The 18,165-nt window shown below is 32.8% G+C and overlaps 2 protein-coding genes across 10 annotated transcripts in view; one reads left to right on the top strand and one right to left on the bottom strand.

Annotated features, from left to right (window-relative positions):
* LOC147389180 (L-3-cyanoalanine synthase 2, mitochondrial-like) overlaps positions 1–13,373 on the bottom strand; it is a 37,193-nt gene extending 23,820 nt beyond the window's left edge. For 3 of the 9 annotated variants that reach the window (XM_086418381.1, XM_086418385.1, XM_086418386.1), the window contains exons 1-6: positions 12,805–13,371; positions 12,477–12,612; positions 12,318–12,371; positions 11,980–12,059; positions 11,752–11,811; positions 11,165–11,436 (exon numbers count right to left, since the gene is read on the bottom strand). In XM_086418381.1, coding sequence (XP_086274507.1) covers positions 11,272–11,436; positions 11,752–11,811; positions 11,980–12,059; positions 12,318–12,371; positions 12,477–12,612; positions 12,805–13,038 — 729 coding nt within the window. In that variant the 5' untranslated portion in view covers positions 13,039–13,371 and the 3' untranslated portion in view covers positions 11,165–11,271. Of the gene's footprint in view, positions 1–5,465; positions 5,672–9,396; positions 10,931–11,164; positions 11,460–11,751; positions 11,812–11,979; positions 12,060–12,317; positions 12,372–12,476; positions 12,613–12,804 lie in introns of those variants that run through there. The other 6 variants (XM_086418383.1, XM_086418382.1, XM_086418380.1 and 3 more) reach the window with 4 other exon arrangements.
* Positions 776–4,329, top strand: LOC147389181 (receptor-like protein EIX2). The gene has a single exon (XM_086418379.1). It carries the CDS (start codon positions 785–787, stop codon positions 4,196–4,198), a length of 3,414 nt encoding a protein of 1,137 aa, XP_086274505.1. The 5' UTR covers positions 776–784; the 3' UTR covers positions 4,199–4,329.
* Positions 13,374–18,165: the final 4,792 nt, after the last annotated feature.

The raw sequence follows: 18,165 nt of genomic DNA, 5'->3' as shown, positions 1-18,165 counted from the left end.
ATCACTCCAATTAACTATTAAACAACACCACTAAAAATTACACATGGAAACAAATTTAATATCTGTTTACAATAAGGATCAAGCCCATATATAATTCTAAATCATTGAAATTTTATTTTATTTATTAGTGTTGAAATAGAGTACCCAACTTCTACTTATTACACCCTAATTAAAATAAAATAAAAATTCAATGATTGAGAATAAGTAAAAGTTGTGGTGCCAATAGAAACTCTCTATATTTTCTTAGGACTTCTATGGTATAGATTTAGAATTTTATACTGACTTGATCCTTATTGTAAACAAATGTTAAATTTGTTTCAATGTGTTATTTTGAGTGGTGTTGCTTAATAGTTAATTGGAGCGTGATAAATAATTTAAGAAATGTGGGTGTATAAGTAAAAGTTGGAGTGCCAATAGCTACTCTCTAAATTTTACAAGTAGAGGCAGCTGGAGGTGTTAGATATAGAAAATTAAATTGAGGGTAGAATGAATATTTAAAAGTGCATGATGACGTGGTAACGAACTAGAAAAACTAAGGTACAAATTTAATACAGCAAAGTTGCCTTGGAGTTGTTAGAACTCCAAGGGAGTTTTTGTAATAAAAAGGCAACAGTGAGGCCTTCCTAGTAAATCCCTCTTCTTTTATTTTCTTATGTGTCACTGTCAAGGAGAAAACAGAGAAACAAAAGGTTCCACGAAGGAAAGGGAAGGGACCACCACTTTATTCTATAAATAAATAAATCTTGCTATTGTAAAAGAGGAATTAAAATTTAGGAAGAAAGTAATGGCGAGATTCATGACTAGTGTTGTGTTATTGTTCTCTTGTATGATCCACTTCACTTACTACTGCTTCAGTGAAGAAGATTCCAAGTTACTGTTGCATTGCTTACCGAAGGAGAGAGAAGCCCTACTAAAGTTCAAAGAAGGTCTCATTGATCCCACGCATCGCCTCTCTTCTTGGGTCCTCTCCCAACAACAAGACCAAGATTGCTGCACTTGGAATGGAATAACCTGCGACAACACTACTGGACACGTCATCAAGCTTGATCTACGAAATAGCCCATTTCTTTACGATAGTAGAAGTCTGGTGGCAAGTAGAGAGGTAAATCCTTCATTGCTTGAGTTGAAACATTTGAATTACTTGGACTTGAGTTGGAACAATTTCTCTTATTTCAAAATTCCCAACTTTTTTGGATCTTTCCATGAATTGAGATATCTCAATCTCTCTGGAACAATGTTTCGTGGTGTTATTCCACCTCATCTTGGTAATCTCTCCAACTTGCTTTCTCTCGATCTCTCTTATTATTCATATTCGACTGTTATTGAAAATATGAATTGGATCTCTAATCTTTCTTTTCTTCAACACCTTGACATGAATGGAATCCACCTTTCCAATAAGGCATCACAATTCATCAACTTGCTTCCTTCTTCTTTAAAAGAGTTGCGCTTGTCTTCTTGTAGAATATCTCTCACTCATCTTTCATCATCATCATTTCTTAATAATATCACATCTCTTTCCATCCTTGATCTTAGTTGGAATGATTTTGAGGGTCCAATCCCAACTGCTCTTTGGAACATGACTTCTCTTATTTTTCTTGATCTCTTCGGCAATTCTTTCACTTCTAATCGTCCAATTCTTGATGCTTCAAGGAATCTCTGCTCATTGAAAACATTAGACCTTTCTGACAACAAATTAGCAGGGAAAATAACTGATAAGTACTTGTCTTCTCCATGCTTCATGGATACTTTGGAGTTACTGGATTTGTCAATGAATGAACTCAGTGGGTATTTGCCTAATTGGTTAGGCCAGTTTAAGAATCTAAAATACCTTTATCTTTCATCCAATCAATTGAATGGTTCTATTCCCACATCTCTCGGCTCATTGTCGACTTTGAGAGAATTATATCTCAATGACAATCAATTGAATGGTCCTATTCCCACATCTCTCGGCTCATTGTTGACTTTGAGAAAATTATATCTCTATGATAATCAATTGAATGGTCCTATTCCCACATCTCTTGGCTCATTGTCGACTTTGAGAGAATTACATCTCTATTGCAATCAATTGAATGGTCCTATTCCCACATCTCTCGGCTCATTGTCGACTTTGAGAGAATTACATCTCTATCGCAATCAATTGAATGGTCCTATTCCCATATCTATCGGCTCATTGTCGATTTTGAGAGAATTATATCTCTTTGACAATCAATTGAATGGTCCTATTCCCACATCTCTTGGCTCATTGTCGACTTTGAGAGAATTATATCTCAATGACAATCAATTGAGTGGTCCTATTCCCACATCTCTTGGCTCATTGTCGACTTTGAGAAAATTACATCTCTATCACAATCAATTGAATGGTCCTATTCCCACATCTCTCGGCTCATTGTCGACTTTGAGAGAATTATTGCTCACTTCTAATCACCTGAATGGGATTGTTCCAGAAAGCCTGGGACAACTTTCAGAGCTAAAAGAATTGGATCTTTCTTTCAATTCTTTAAAAGGTGTTGTATCTGAGGTTCATTTTGCTCAACTCTCCAAACTAGAATATTTGGATATGAGTTCCAACTCTTTGGTTTTGAAAGTTAGACCTGATTGGGTACCTCCTTTCCAACTGAATTCTTTGCGAATGTCATCTTGCGTAATAGGTCCCCTGTTTCCCAAATGGCTCCGAACACAAACTACTGTTGTTTATTTGGATTTCTCCAATGCAAGCATTTCAGATTCCATTCCAAACTGGTTTGTGAACCACTCTTCTCATTTACAGTTCTTAAATCTCTCTCACAATCAGATCCATGGCAAGGTGCCTACTTATGTGGCGTCAAACAATCCATTTTTTACTCTGGATTTGAGTTCCAACAAATTTGAGGGTCACTTACCACATTTTCCTTCCAATGTTGATATATTGGATCTCTCCAATAACTCAATTTTAGGAACTATACCACAAAGTATCGGTGATAATCTGCCTGGATTAGAGATTTTGTCTCTTTCTGATAACGTTATTGGTGGCAGCATCCCTCATTCATTATGTAAAATGAAGAACTTACAGCTTCTTGATCTCTCAAAAAATCATTTGTATGGACATCTCCCTCATTGTTTGGGTAATTTATCCTTGGTAGTTTTGGATTTATCATCCAACCATCTCTCAGGAGTTATTCCAAATTCAATGGTTGATCAATCATGGCTACAATCATTGCACTTGAACAACAACAGCTTTACTGGAATGTTCCCCTTGGCCTTGCAAAACTGCTTAGGCTTGATTGTTCTTGACCTTGGAGAGAATAAATTATCCGGGAACATGCCTGCATGGATCGGAAAGAGCCTGACATCGTTACAAATTTTAAGGTTGAAGTCGAATAACTTTGATGGTGATATTCCTTCAGAACTGTGCCATCTATCTCATCTTCAAATAATGGACCTTGCTAGTAACAATTTATCTGGAATCATCCCCCGTTGTTTCAGCAATTTCAGTGCTATGGCTTCCAATCAAACAGGGCAACTCATGCATGAGGTCAATCTATCAATTCATTACACAGATCAAATAACGGAAGTCATAAGAGGAAGAGAAGATGAATATAGAAAATTGCTGCCATTCATCATCAACATGGACCTTTCAGATAATAAGTTGGTAGGACAGATACCCGAGGAGCTAACTGATCTTTATCGACTGTATAATTTGAATTTATCAAGAAATTTTTTAACCGGAAGTATCCCAGCGAAGATTGGTCAATTGAGTTCATTGGAATCTCTCGATTTATCCAAGAACCGTCTTTCAGGCACAATTCCTCAAAGCCTATCAAATTTAACATTTTTAAATCACTTGAACCTATCATACAACAACTTGTCGGGACAAATTCCATCAGGCAACCAGCTCCAAACCCTTGATGATCCTTCGATTTATAAGGGCAATCCAGAACTTTGTGGAGTTCCATTGGAGAAGAAGTGCTTAGATTATGTGTCGCCACAAGCTCCCACAGTTGATGAAGCAGAATCAAAAATAGGTTGGTTCCATATTGGAATGGCATCAGGATTCGTGGTAGGAAATTGGGGAGTTTTTGGTATTTTATTATTCAAAAAGACTTGGAGGTACGTTTATTTCCAATTTGTGGACGATATCACAGGCACATTGTATATGGTGATAGTAGCGTCAGTAACTCGACTGAAGAAGAGGCTCAAGTGCAACCTGGATGAGGAATAAAAAAATTTGCTTTGTTTGTTGGTCAGTCGTGTACTCTTTATATATAGTAGCGTTTATGTCTTTACATTTACAAGAATAATGTGTAATTTTATTAGTTTCTTTGTACAGTACATATAGTTATCGTAAGAGGTCATTTAAGCCCATTGACTCAATTCAACCTTTGTAGACCTGCACCGAAATTACTTGGATCATTGTTAGCAATTTGACCAACAATTCACAAATATACATGAATTATACAATAATTGATTAAAATAGCCGTGCAATTCAATTATTGATAAAATATGCCTTTTTGACTTAAAGCGAATTATTCACAATTTGTTCATCTCTCGGATTAAATAATTCAAAAAACTGTGTATAATTATGGGTTAAAACACAAGTCATATTTTTTACATGGTAGTGCATTCTTCACTCTCCCCTCATCCTTTACAGTTTCCTTTATTTTTGTTTATCTTTCTTTACTTCTTTCCCTATCTCTTTGGATTTTTTGGATGGGAGTCTCAATGGAAAATCTTATTCAACTAAGTAGGAGAATCTATGTTGTGTGCTTATGAAGTTTTGTGTTAATAGTGCAATTTGCTTTTAATGAATTTTTATATAGTTTTTTTTTATCTTAAATGTATTTTATACTAGTTTAAAATGTATGAATTAAAATGTCTACCATAGGAATCAGCCATCAAATGTCTAACTTTATCAATCTTAAGCAATTAATGATTTGGAATCAGTTGTTGAAAAGTTGATTTAGCAAACAACTCCACAAATTTAACGTAAACATGTAAGAGGTTCTCGGGGGGTCTTCATTGCTCGTAAGGTTACCTTGTTGAACTTCAATTGTTTTCTTGATATTCTTCTCAACAGATTTTCATTAATATCTCGATTCGACCATGTAGTTCATCGGCATACAGTCTAAATTAGACCACATCTAAAACAACAAAATTGATGCTAAAGAGTGGAGATAATCTAACTGGCAAGAATGAAAACATTGGAAATTGAAGGTGAACCAAAAGGGTTGTCTCCACATAGCATACACGAGTATCCGACTCACGACCATTATTAAAAGGATCAATCATCAATCAGATGATCGCCATCGTCAAATTAACCTTCTTCACATTAGAGCACACTTGCTTTTGAAAGCATCCCTTAAGCGTTATAAAACACGTTAGCGTTAACCAACCTACCAAAAGAATGTGCATGAAACTTTCATCACAAAGTACACAGATAAAAGGTATAATCTAACTCGAGTGAAACATCTACAATTAATAGAAATATTTTATATTGCAATGGAAAATGAAATCATGACAGTTACAAGCACACAAACAATCCTCTGCTTTTACATACAAAGAAAGGCTCCTGATCGATAATATAAGCAAATATAAATTAATCCACTAAAATAGGTTGCTTCTTTTTAGCCTCTTACCTCAGCTCTTGAAATAGTACGGACAATAGGTATCTCTCTCCAAAACTTGGATGAATAGTCTGAAACTGATATCATAAGCAGTTGTCTGTAAACTTAATCCTGAACACTAGTAAGATCGTTAAAGGGTTACTACAGAAGTGTAACAACATCATCATTATAATCAAAGCCTTATCTCAAAGATTTGGGGTCGGCTAAATGGATCTTGTTCATCCATTAATTCCACTCTATCTAGATCTAGAGAAATGTCTTCTGTTATTGAAAGTATATTCTCATCTCCTTCTACTATCTCCATCCACATTCTTTAAGTCTTCATTGTTCTCGTTTAGAACTTTGAACTTGAATATTTCCTCCAATTGGGGTTATAGTCAGTCTTTGTTGAACATGCTTAAACCATCTTCTTCCAACAGTAGTATAACAACAATGTTACTTGTTTCATTTAATTGTGAAGTTAGAAGATCAACGCAGTATAGGGTGTCAATGGGATTATGATTTTCCAACATAGATGAACTCAATCCCAGAGGTGAGTTTCTGGATTCAATTAATAATTAAGTTGGGTTTGGGTATCTTGGTATACAATTTTTTTAAATAACCATCGAACTAAATAACCAAACATTCCATAGCAAAAACCCCTTTGGGCTCAAATTTGTAGACTATATCATATGTGAATATATTAGTACCCAACCCATCGTCACCTGTATGAATTCCTAATATGTAAGTTTAGATTCTTCATTAATAACTGGATTCAAAGATTTTAACATAATTTGTAAAGAAAAAAAAGTTATTTTTACCACAATAAGTTTGCCTTTGTTCTCTAGCTTTCTTGCAAGCCTTAATGCTGCAACTGTATTAGCACTAGAGGAAATCCCCACCTATAGAACAGAAGGTTGACACATAATTGATAAATAAGAAATGAACGCATTTACATCATCATTAAGATCACCTGCTATGGGATTTCGTTACTACGGAATTGCATTATTTTGGCATTCCATTTTTCAAAACTAACAACTTTAAGAGTTGTGATAATATGACTAGCCAGGTGGCATACTCAATCGATTCCCTGACGTGACAAGTTCGGGAACCATAGATCTATATGCCTCGGACTACACGATTGCACTTCCCCATAAAAAGTGTATCTCAAGGGACCTATGTATCCCGAGGGAACTGTACGATTCTCAAACTTGTCCACGTTAGGGAGTCGATTGAGTATGCCTGGTGAGTCATATTATCACTTCTTCAACTTAAAGATTGGAATATCCCTCTTTTTTTCTTACTTTTGTGTGTGTGTGTGTGGGGGGGGGGGGGGGCGGGTGTGATTTAAAATAATTGTCAAATTTTAATCCACTTTTTTCTTGGCTCATTATTTTTAAGATCCAAACTCCATAAACTATAATGATTGTAACTATAGGGATTTAAAATAATTGCCAAAATGGTACCAAGTGGGGGGGGGGGGGGGGGTGATTTAAAATAATTGTCAAATTTTAATCCACTTTTTTCTTGGCTCATTATTTTTAAGATCCAAACTCCATAAACTATAATGATTGTAACTATAGGGATTTAAAATAATTGCCAAAATGGTACCAAATTCAAATTTTAATCCATTTTTTTCTTGGCTCATTATTTTTAAGATCCCAACTCCATAAACTTTAGTGATTGTCATTATAGGGTAAACCTAATGTACCACTTTTGTAATTGATCCCTTTAACGTTGTTAGAACTTAATAAGGTACAAATTTGTTGGGCCCAACCCAGGGATGGACTAGGGTTGGTCTTTCTTTATCTTGGGTTGGATTTGGATTGGAAAAGATGTAACCCTAGTGATTGGATCCTTCGACTAGGAGTGCTGCTCTCACTCCCAAACCTCACTTTGGTGCTTTAGGAGCTGATCCTTCTTCAATCCTCACTTCCGAAATAAAGGAATCCGCTTCCAAAATGTTGGAATCTCATTTCTTCCATCATATTAAGTTTTTTTTTTTTTTTTTTTCTTAAATAAATATTGATCTCATGTGCCTTTAGAAATAAACATTGAAAGAAAATATGGATGAATGAAGATCATTAAAGTAGAAAATTGTTAAAACATATATTGAATACTTAAAATCATGGGTATGATTCTACTTCATGGTGGAAATATGTGGGTCAGTCTTTCTTTCTTTCTTCTTTCGTTTTTCCTTTTTGACTTTTACTGCTTTTTCTTTCTTGAACTTATTCTTGGTGAGAAATGGAGGCTAATCAATGAAAGAGTAAGAACGACAAGTTTTTAAAATCTTACATTGGAGTGTTTAAAATCGGATGAACTATTAGAGTATAAGATATATTGTATTAAGATGTATGAAATAAATTGGATCATTGTTAGTATATCTCATCACAAATAGAAGGTTTTATATCACGAATGATTTATGTTAATTATGATTTTTATATTAGACTTTTACCATTTTGATTGGTGTAATCTCTATAAATACTTTATTATGGTTCATGTAATAATCATCCAAGAAATTTTTAATAATAGATTTCTTCATGAACCATTGGTTTTTTTTTTTTTTAATTAATTTAGGGGGAAATGTACATATTTTTAACATGTTAATGAATATAAATCGAATGTCTATATAAATCAGATTTATATTTAATTTCTTTCTACTTTGTTTTTTATTTCATTGGTTATTTATTTTCTACTTTTCTTGCTTGAGAAAATAAATAAATTCAATCAACCACAATGAATCATCATTCAATTTGATAAATTTTGTTTTCAATCATCGATTCGGATTTTAAGACATGGATGATTGATCTTATGTCTGATTATATGGGCCCACTTTACATGGATATCACTGATTGGATCCCCACACCAATCGAGAATCGTCCTAAATCGTAAATTTGCTCACTCAACAGCTACAATTATTCAATCAAAAGAACCCTAAGACACATAAAGGGAATCTGATCTGGATAGAATATATGTAGTCACATGGAGTGGTACATAGCTCACATAAAATGACAAAGGGATTTTAAACCTACCCCTCCAGTTTCAGTCCATATTTGAGAGGCCACTGGCGTGCTCAAACTGATGACCTGCCTCGTTGACCTCGGTCTTCTCTAATATACTAATAAAAAATGACCTAAACCGCCTCATCTTTAACCTTTAGTCAAAAGTCATACCCTGGATTGTTCTTCCCAAAATACAGTCATCTTGAACATGTTAGATCAAATATTTTACCCTCATCTTCAAACTTAAGATTTTATCTACTTCAACCTTCAAATCTTAGGAACAATATAAGATATTTGAAGAAATGAAAGGCAACGAATTTTGAGATTACTGCTTTTAGAAAAAAAAAAAAAAAAAAAAGGTTGAAGATGAGGGTATTTATGTCATTTTTTATTAGTCAATAATAGAAGACTGATGTCAAAGAGTCATGTTACCAGCTTAAAAACAAAAGGGTATCTCAAATATTCCCCCAAAACATGGATGGGTATACCTAAATCACCCATTAATAAATGAAAGCTCTACAGTAGGGCAAACTCATAGCCTATATAGGGAATTGAATAGTAATGAGGATGGACTTGGGTTTAAGAAGAGTGATTGGGCTTGGGAAGAATAATATTGGGTTGAATTTAAGGATGTAGGAGGGTGGTGAGGTGTGCGGGTCCATGGGCCACGTGAATGGCCTCGGATATTTATTAATTGAAAAATACATTGGGTTTTTGTAGGTTTGGGCTTGGGTGGCCCATTCCAATTTTTCGATTTTTTTTTAGGCATCTTGCGTCGAGGGCCCGCTCAAATTCGGGTGTCTACAGAAGCAAATCGACAATCCATAGAGTAGAACCAACAATGGAGTCGTCTCATTTTTAATAGTCAAATAGTCTCGGATTGTATTGATGATGAAAAGGTTTTCATCATCCCATCAACTAAGTCTAACATCTACCTAACAACAAACCTTCTAAGTTTATAATTTTAATCTCACCTAATATCTGAGTCTTTCTGAGTTATCTAAATAATCTACCAAGTCTAACATCTACCCAATACTGACCTTTTAAGTTTATAATTTTAGTAATCACACCTTTTCATGAAAAGAATATCCAATACAAAGGGCATATGCAGACCCGATACACAAAGTGAACTTCCTTGCAGCTACACCTCACTATTTATGGAACGATATTAGAATGCCTCAATAAACATGACAGTAACCACGGTACACCATTCATCATAAATCTAAAACACTTTCTGAATAGTTTTAAGAATAAGAATTATTCAACATTTATGATATTAGATTCATTAAAACGAACTCTAAGTGCACAAGGAGACGTAAAAAAAATATAAAACACAACAGAGATTAAAAGCATAAGATTAAATACAACTGACACAATATTCAAAATGCTAATTTAACATTTCTATAAACAATAAGAGGGATGCTAACAATTTTGTAGCTGTAAACATTAGATTAATACTTACCATTTCTTATGTCTTTTTTGTTATACCCTTTCTATCGATTGTATGTGGAGTTTAATTTTTCTTACGAAGCTATCAAAATCCTCTATCGACGACATAATGCATGTATGGAATAACATTAAAAAAATAGTATAGATATTTAAAAGCAATAAGATTAAAAGTGAAGTAGAATATATAAACGACAATATTAGACTATTTCATTCCACGTTATTGTAGCCTTTACTAAGTTCCAAATTTCTTCTCTTATCAACATATTTACAAAAGACAACATTTTTAGCCTGTATCATAAACATCATAGGCTCTACATGGGAGGAAAGTCTATGTATATTTATAAAAATTAAAAATCTCAGTTTTCAAGGATTGCTTCCCCCTATGAAATAAGAAATTGTTTAATTAATTAAAGAATATAGAAATACAAACAATTGAAGAGAAGTCTTCTAAATGCTTGGAAGTGAAGTTAAGACTTTTGAAAACAATTGATGTGATTATAAGATGATGTATGCCTAGATATAAAGCATAGATGCAGCACCCTGCATCTCAAAAAGATGAGAATAAACTCAAATACTCATATGAAGAGCAAAGTGAACACATTTTTGCTCATTGGGGTGCAAGAACCTGAAAGAACTAAATTTGGAATTCATTTCTTTTCGTTAATATATGGGAAACTCAAGTTTATTAATATTCTTCCTTTTTATTATTAGTTTTAAGCATACTAAAGCCCAAATGAGAAGGTTAAACTCAACAATTGTAAAAGCAAACACAAAATCCAGCCCCAAATTAGTTATAGTTCCCACTAACACAGTTTTTTCCCAAATTTGTTGTTTGACATCTTTTTCCTTGAGCCTCGACATGAGACATCATCGACATAGCTGCAAAAGAGAAAAAATCTACAATACAAATAACCAAAACATATTCATCCACTACCCACTAGGCTACAGAGCACTTCAAAACAACATCTACAATATAAATAACCAAAACACCTTCCCGTTGAGGTGTAATGAAGTTCAACATTTTAGAAAACTTTCAAAAATTACACAATCGAGCAAAATAGGGATGGAATTACATCATTTGGTAAACAAACTAATAAACATTTTTAGGGTTTTTGAGAGAGGTGAACTTACAGATGAGATCTGAAGTGGTTTGATCGGTGGCACTGATGAGTGAGCTTCAATTCCTAGGATTTTTTTACTTGAGCTCTAATTTCTTCTTCTATCTGAGCTCTAAGAGATTAAAAATCCATCGACGAAGTGCCAAGAGCTCGTTCGGTGCTCTCGATCGATCCGAAACGGGAGATTGAGGGACGTAAGTGAGAGTGAGAGATCGTTCGGTGCTCTTGATCGAACCAAATCAAAAGGGATTTGTGACTTTCTTCTTCGACAAATTTGGTTTTCCTCTGAAACGGTTGAGAAGGAGAGTCTGTAAGACGTTGAGGTTCTTTTTTGTTATAAAACAAAAAAAAAAAAATCGATGGTTCGTTGGGCTTAAGCTGTCGAAATTTTTGTTTTGGGTTAATTGTGGATTTTGGGCCGGTAAAAACAAACAATAGACATGGGCCACCGATTTTAACGTTAAATAAGTGCAGAATTTGGGCTTTTTTGATGTAGTGAACTCTGAGGTCGTAGGTTCAATACCCCAACATATCCATCTAAAAAAAAAAAAAAAAGAATTCTGTGTAAAACACACAAATTATCAAAATGAAAACTATTACCATATGTCCTTCCGTTAGAGCTAACTTTCTAGCCATATTCACTGCATCCTCACTAGTGACCTATCACCAAAAAAAAAAATATTAAAACTATGAGTTGAACATTACTCAGGTTAAATACAGTGTTTTCATTTATGAGAATGGGTGTTATAAAAGATTTAAACTGATATTGTTTAAATTCTATACTTATCAAAGAAAAAAAGAAAATGAAAAATCCTTAGAAATACTTGCCTCGAGGACTCTTTCCATTACATCCATGTCCAATATATCTGGTTTGAAACTGTCCCCAATTCCAGTTATTTGATGAGGACCTATTCCAAGTAATTTCCGCATATTAATAATCTCGATGTTGGAATAATATTATATGTCAAAATTGCAAATATGAATAAGATGAACAATATCTCAACATCAAAGTAGCTATCAATCATAGAAATACTAAAGTTTTCATTTTTTTACGATTCTTCAATAATAGATTGCAGAACCCAATTAATTACTACTTAACTATTAACTAGTATCCAAATGCAGATTGAATGAAGTAGACTCGTAATAAAACTATAATTATAATTTACCTAGTTTACCACCATTTAGTTTGTTGCTTTCTGCAGGCTCGAGTCCATAACTCTACAAAACAAGGAAACAAAAAAAAAATGTGAGAAAATGTAACAATATGTTTAACATGTATTAAAATGATGCATTAACAAATGAACAAATAGATGAAATAATTATCTTAACATTAGGATTCTTTGATTTGAGATACCTTCCAACACCAGAGACAGTACCTCTACTTCGTATTCCCATAACAAAGATGTCAACTTGTCCAAGAGTATCCTCCCATATCTCAGGATCTGTAGTCTCAAAATGCACCTGTTTCATAAGAATGTAAGTTTAAAAAATATATATGTATATATATTACATATTTTGACTAGATACCGGATCCCCAAATCCTTCGAGCAGGAGATATGAATTCTCTCCAATATGTGCCAAACGTAAATTTTACGATTTCATGTGTCTAGATGACATTTTCCTCATCTAATTCGACAATTGCAGGATATCTACCTGAGTATTAGCAAGATTTGAAAATTGTTGTAGCATGAAAGCATCTGGTGTGGATTCTAAAAGCTGATAAGCCTTCTTCACTGTTCCACCCATTCCTTTAGTAGGATCAGTGAAGATTAAATCGGCTCCGAATGCTCTCATAGTCACCCTCCTCTCTAGGCTTGTGTAAGAAGGCATAGTGAGAACCATTTTGTAGCCTTTCATAGCTGCCATAAATGCGATACTTATCCCCATATTTCCTGATGTAGGCTCAATCAACACTGTCTGTTATACCATACAAGCAGAGGTTAGAAGAATAATAAATCAAGACACTGTTTGGTTGAAGCCATAACAATATTCAAGTAAAACTATTCGAAGCGTAAATCATCTCTTTTGGAGGATAAACTTATCACCATAAAACTTGTATTTTTAGCAAAACAATAAAATAACCCTACATCCCAAATATTTGGGGCCAGCTAAATGAATCTTGTTCTCCTACATTCCACTCGGTTTAGAGTGAAGTCTTCTATGTTTGAAACTTGGGAGTGTGTTCATATCTGCTTTCACCATCTCTATTTAGGTTTTATTGGGTTTTCCTCTCACTTTTTTTTGACCTTCAACTTGAATCTTTCTTTTAACTGGAGTAGTAATTAGCCTTTATTGAACACATCCAAATCATCTCAGTCAATTCTCTATAAGTTTATCACCTATTGAACACATCCAAATCGTTTTGATTTCTATTAATAGAGAAATCTAATACTTTGTATGAAAGTCACTAGCCTCGGGCTATTAATTCTAGAATGACTATTTATTTGTCATATGGATATCAAAATGGGGTTAGAAAACACACACACAAACAAAAGGCTTTTTTTTAATTGGTCACACACACACACACACATACACACACGAATGACTAAGGTCCATCAACCCTAGACCACATCAAGAAAATCTTGCTGACGGTGGACTCCATTACATATTTAAATTAGAAGGTCCCATATAGCATTTTGCATTAAATCTACTTATAATAATATCACATCATAATAATACATGATTATTAAAAAATGAAGTTCCAACTTGCCAAGTTAGTTAAAGTTTGCAAATACCAAACACTTTGAAAATACCAAATTTTTTTTGTAATTATTTGAGAATTTACCTTTTGGTTAACTCTACTGATTTCTTAGTTAGGATTTCATTGTTCCAAGCACTTATTTGTTGAGGAGATATCGATTCAACTCCAAGTTGTTAATTAATCATAGAAGATAAATTTTAATCCATTTCGATCAAGTTTCTTTCTTATTAATCTGGAAGTTATCTTTTAGATGCAACGAAATGATTAAGTTCCTGAGCAAAAAATCTATTTGTTTATTTTATATTAAAATAAGTATACATATGATCTTTAAAAAATAAAATTATATTTTATGTAAAATCATGATCCAGAATGGTGTCTCGTCTTTATAATAACATATAATGCCTATGTGACACATTTTTATTGGAGTTTAAACACATCGGACTGTGAATTGTTTAGAAAAATAATTTGGCTAGGAGCCTTACATGTTTTAAACTCCAATCAAAACATACCACACAATTACAGTATGTTGTAATAGGAACGAGACACCATTCTTAACCATGATTCTTATATAAATACTATTTTGTTTGGGTTCAAAAAAAGGGTATAAAAGTAAAATCATAAAATGAAGGTACGATTAATATTCCTTTTATTAAAAACAAAAATAAATTTGAAATTTTAATAAATATTTTAAAAATGCATGCATCTTGATAAAACGTCCTAAGCTAAAGATACACATCAAATCATACACCATGGTGTATAATATTTGGTAAAATGTTCCTTTAAAGAGAAAGTTCAATTTCATAGTATTTACTTAATAATAAAAAGAAGAGAGCAATTTAATGACATTTGATGGACTCATTCTTTTGTCAAGGTGCATGTCTCAATCCTCTGGTGGTTTCAGTCAAACCCTAAGCATAATTTTTATTTATTTATTTTTTTAAGATTTTGCAATATCGTAGAAACAGCCTCTTTTTTTTTTAAAACTGTCTGTAACAAAGATTGGCCCTGGAATGTTAAGTAATTTACGAGACTGCCCCTGTCTTTGGTTCTACGAACAAAACGCTTTTTTAAAAGGATAAAATCTTTAGATTATAAAGACGGTTGAGGCTTAATACCAATCCAACGGCTGGAGTGAGAGGATAGTCCTAGAGATTCTCACGATAAATATATTTTGTGATTTCCTCACATCTCACCCGTATGTTTGATATAGATTCTAAAAGAGAAACATTTTCTTTACTAACTTAGTAAGATTTTAATTTTTACCTAGGATAATTTTGGTCAAATGGATTAGCACATTAGCAATCCAACATCACAACCCTCTAAATTTCATCGAAAACTTAGATTCATTTGTTTTCTAAAATGATTCTTTTGGGCTTGATCCAAGATTTTGAAAATGAACAACTATCGAAATTCCACCTAATTTCAAAATTTAAAATTAAAATTCAATGGTGAAAAATATTTTTTTTCAAAGTAAATAGAATTTTGTTCTATACAATCCTGAAATTTTGGATCAAAAGTGATAAGGTGAGCCCAAGGACTGTTAGCAAGGGTGAAATCCTTAGTAACTTAGTAAGGTCAGTTTTACTCATTTCAAAACCTCATCTGACAGCCAAAATTGTGGGTCCCACTGACTCACAAAAGTTGACCATGGTGAACTTGATTGGTGATTTACATGTGATGATCTTTTATGTCATGGGCTTTTTTAAGCAAGCCCATAAATGTAAAACATTGGTTCCTAGGCCCACGATAAGACAAAATAATTCACAAATCCAACGTCTAGGAATCATTGTTTCCATCATTTTCGCTGTCTAGGTTCAGAAATGGGCGATGCAAGCATTTAGGGAATCTTATTGCATTTAGCAAATGAAATTTTTTATCGAAAGGGTCAGAATTCGAAAAAAAATGAGTGAAAACTTTAAGGGTATTTTTGTAATAGTGGAACTCTTAAACACTGCAGCTGAACAGGAAAAACTAAAGAGAGAACCACGAAAGTTCAGTAAAGATGGTTTGATTTGGTTTGGTTCAATGGGTTGCCAATATTCTATAAATTGTGAGTAACATTTTTTAATGAAAACATAAATATATAATAAACATAAAATTATATAAAATAAATCATTAATTTATATATAAAAAGTCATTAATTTATTCATAAAAAATCATTAATTTATGTCTTAACTCCTAAAATAACTCATATAAATTCTTGTATACATATATATTTCCTTATCACATAAGGGTTCGGTTTTCTACTTGATTCGGTTTTATACAAGATTGATTTGAAAACCGAACAAAATTGATCGGTTCTCCATTTTCGTAATCCGAAATTGAACCGCAACTTATTCCAAATCACCTCAAAGCTATCGCTTTGATTCAATTCTCAGTTTGAACCAGACCAACTTGCACTCCTAACTCCCACCATACCATTACTCTTGATGATTCTAACCCTTTAATCTATCATATTTTTCAGGACAACAAGAAAAAGTAAAAATTAGTGTAATATAGGGATTTCTTGTTAGTTTTCCCCCTAATATTTTGAAATAATTCAATGAGTAAAAATTTTTCAAGTAGATAATTCCTGACTCTAATGAAAAAGAGTAAACTATCTAAAACTCCCTTTTAGTAAAATTTCTTGTTAATGATTGTCACTCTTACTTCACTAAGATTCCAATAACAAATATCGAAGCATGGTGTTAATTCTTAAAAAATTGTTTTCAAAAAATACGTTTCACTCTTCACCTCATTCACAAAACTCAAAATAAACTAACAACAATTTCACTGCTTGGTCACCACAAGCAACAACTTTACATAATTTGTGGATTTCAAAATGATGAATTCATAACTTTTTTAGATATCTAAGAGGTGAATTTGTTCCTTCTAAATCCAATGAACAAAAATGTTGCTTCCAGAATAAATTCATTATTTTCAAAACTATGAAATAGCTATTTTTTTAAATTCCCTATTTTATTTGTTTCAAAAGAATAAAATCTCTATCTAACAAAGGCAGTTTCATTACATTATATATAAAAGTGAAAATGAATTTTATATTTTTCGAAGAATTTTATATGCAAAGAGAACTTATTAGATTCTTAAACTGACCCAACCAATTAGGTAAATATGCCCATTAAGTAGATTAAATGACAAATACAGTATCTCCAAAGTATCCAAGATGCACGGGAAAACGATGTCGAGTTTTCAATAAGCATAGATTCCTCATCAAGGCCTCTATATATGGGATTCCATTCATGTTAAGGTGTTGAAATGGGGAACGGATTCTCTGTAACTCCAATTTCCTATAGCGCTTCTTCTACAGTCACAAACATCACAAAAGACAGTTGTGATGAATGCATGCAGTATTGGTGCATGGTTGGATACGTGGTTGTGTGGCAAGGGCACAGGATAATAGATCATTTTCGTCGGGATATATAAGCAAAAGATGTGTGGTTTTGTGCCCTTCCACATCAGCAGCATACCAAAATTGCGTGCATTCATCATTATTCTTTAAAAAAAAAAACAAAAACTAACATTTCAGTTCTCTTATACTCATGGTTTGGATTAGATTAAAAAAAGTATTTTTTTTAACATAATCCAAGCCTTTGGAAATGGACGGTCAATGAATCTTTAACTTTCAAATAATTTTCAACGGTTTACTTTGAATGTGTTGTTGATGTGGCACTATCTTAACCGTTTTAAAGCGCACTATAGGAACAAAGAGCTACAGAGGATCCGCTCCATTGAAGTGGATGATGGGTTCGATGCACAACAACACATGAATTAGTGAAAAAGCAAAAAATGATAAGTAATAAATTCCCACTTGATTTGAAATGGGAATTTATAGGCAAAAAGTGAAAAAAGAAATGGAAATTTCTTGAATGTGTATACTTGGTTAAATGTATTTTACAAAAAATTTAAAAAAGACTATTAATATAGAAAGATTTTACAATTAATATATTAATAGAGAAATATTTGACAAGTTGTAAAATCTTGGAGGAATTACCCCACCGATAGAGAAAAAGTTTAGAATTCTGAAAAGAAAAACTAAGCGAATTTTTAACTCTGAAAATACTAAATTACCATTTTAAAAATTAAAATATTTTATTTAAGTGAGAAATAAATTTACTATTTTATATAGTAGAATTTTTTAACCATTTTATTAAAATGAAAGCAGAACAAATATTTACTATTTCACAAAATAATAGTTTTTCACTTTTTCCCCACTTACATAAAATGTTTTAATTCTGAAAATAGTAATTTACAATTTCGAAATTAAATTATAGTCTATTGTTTTGGGAATTTTACAATTTTCAGACTAAAATCTT

The sequence above is a fragment of the Akebia trifoliata genome, chromosome 12, assembly GCF_017979445.1.
Source record: "Akebia trifoliata isolate Shusen 1 chromosome 12, ASM1797944v1, whole genome shotgun sequence".
In the NCBI taxonomy this organism is placed as follows: Eukaryota; Viridiplantae; Streptophyta; class Magnoliopsida; order Ranunculales; family Lardizabalaceae; genus Akebia; species Akebia trifoliata.
Note: the sequence above shows the minus strand (reverse complement) of the source record. Positions and strands in the feature narration are given on the sequence as shown.

Coding starts and splice junctions, on each gene's coding strand:
- LOC147389181 (XM_086418379.1), top strand. CDS start 785: ATGGCGAGATTCATGACTAGTGTTGTGTTATTGTTCTCTTGTATGATC.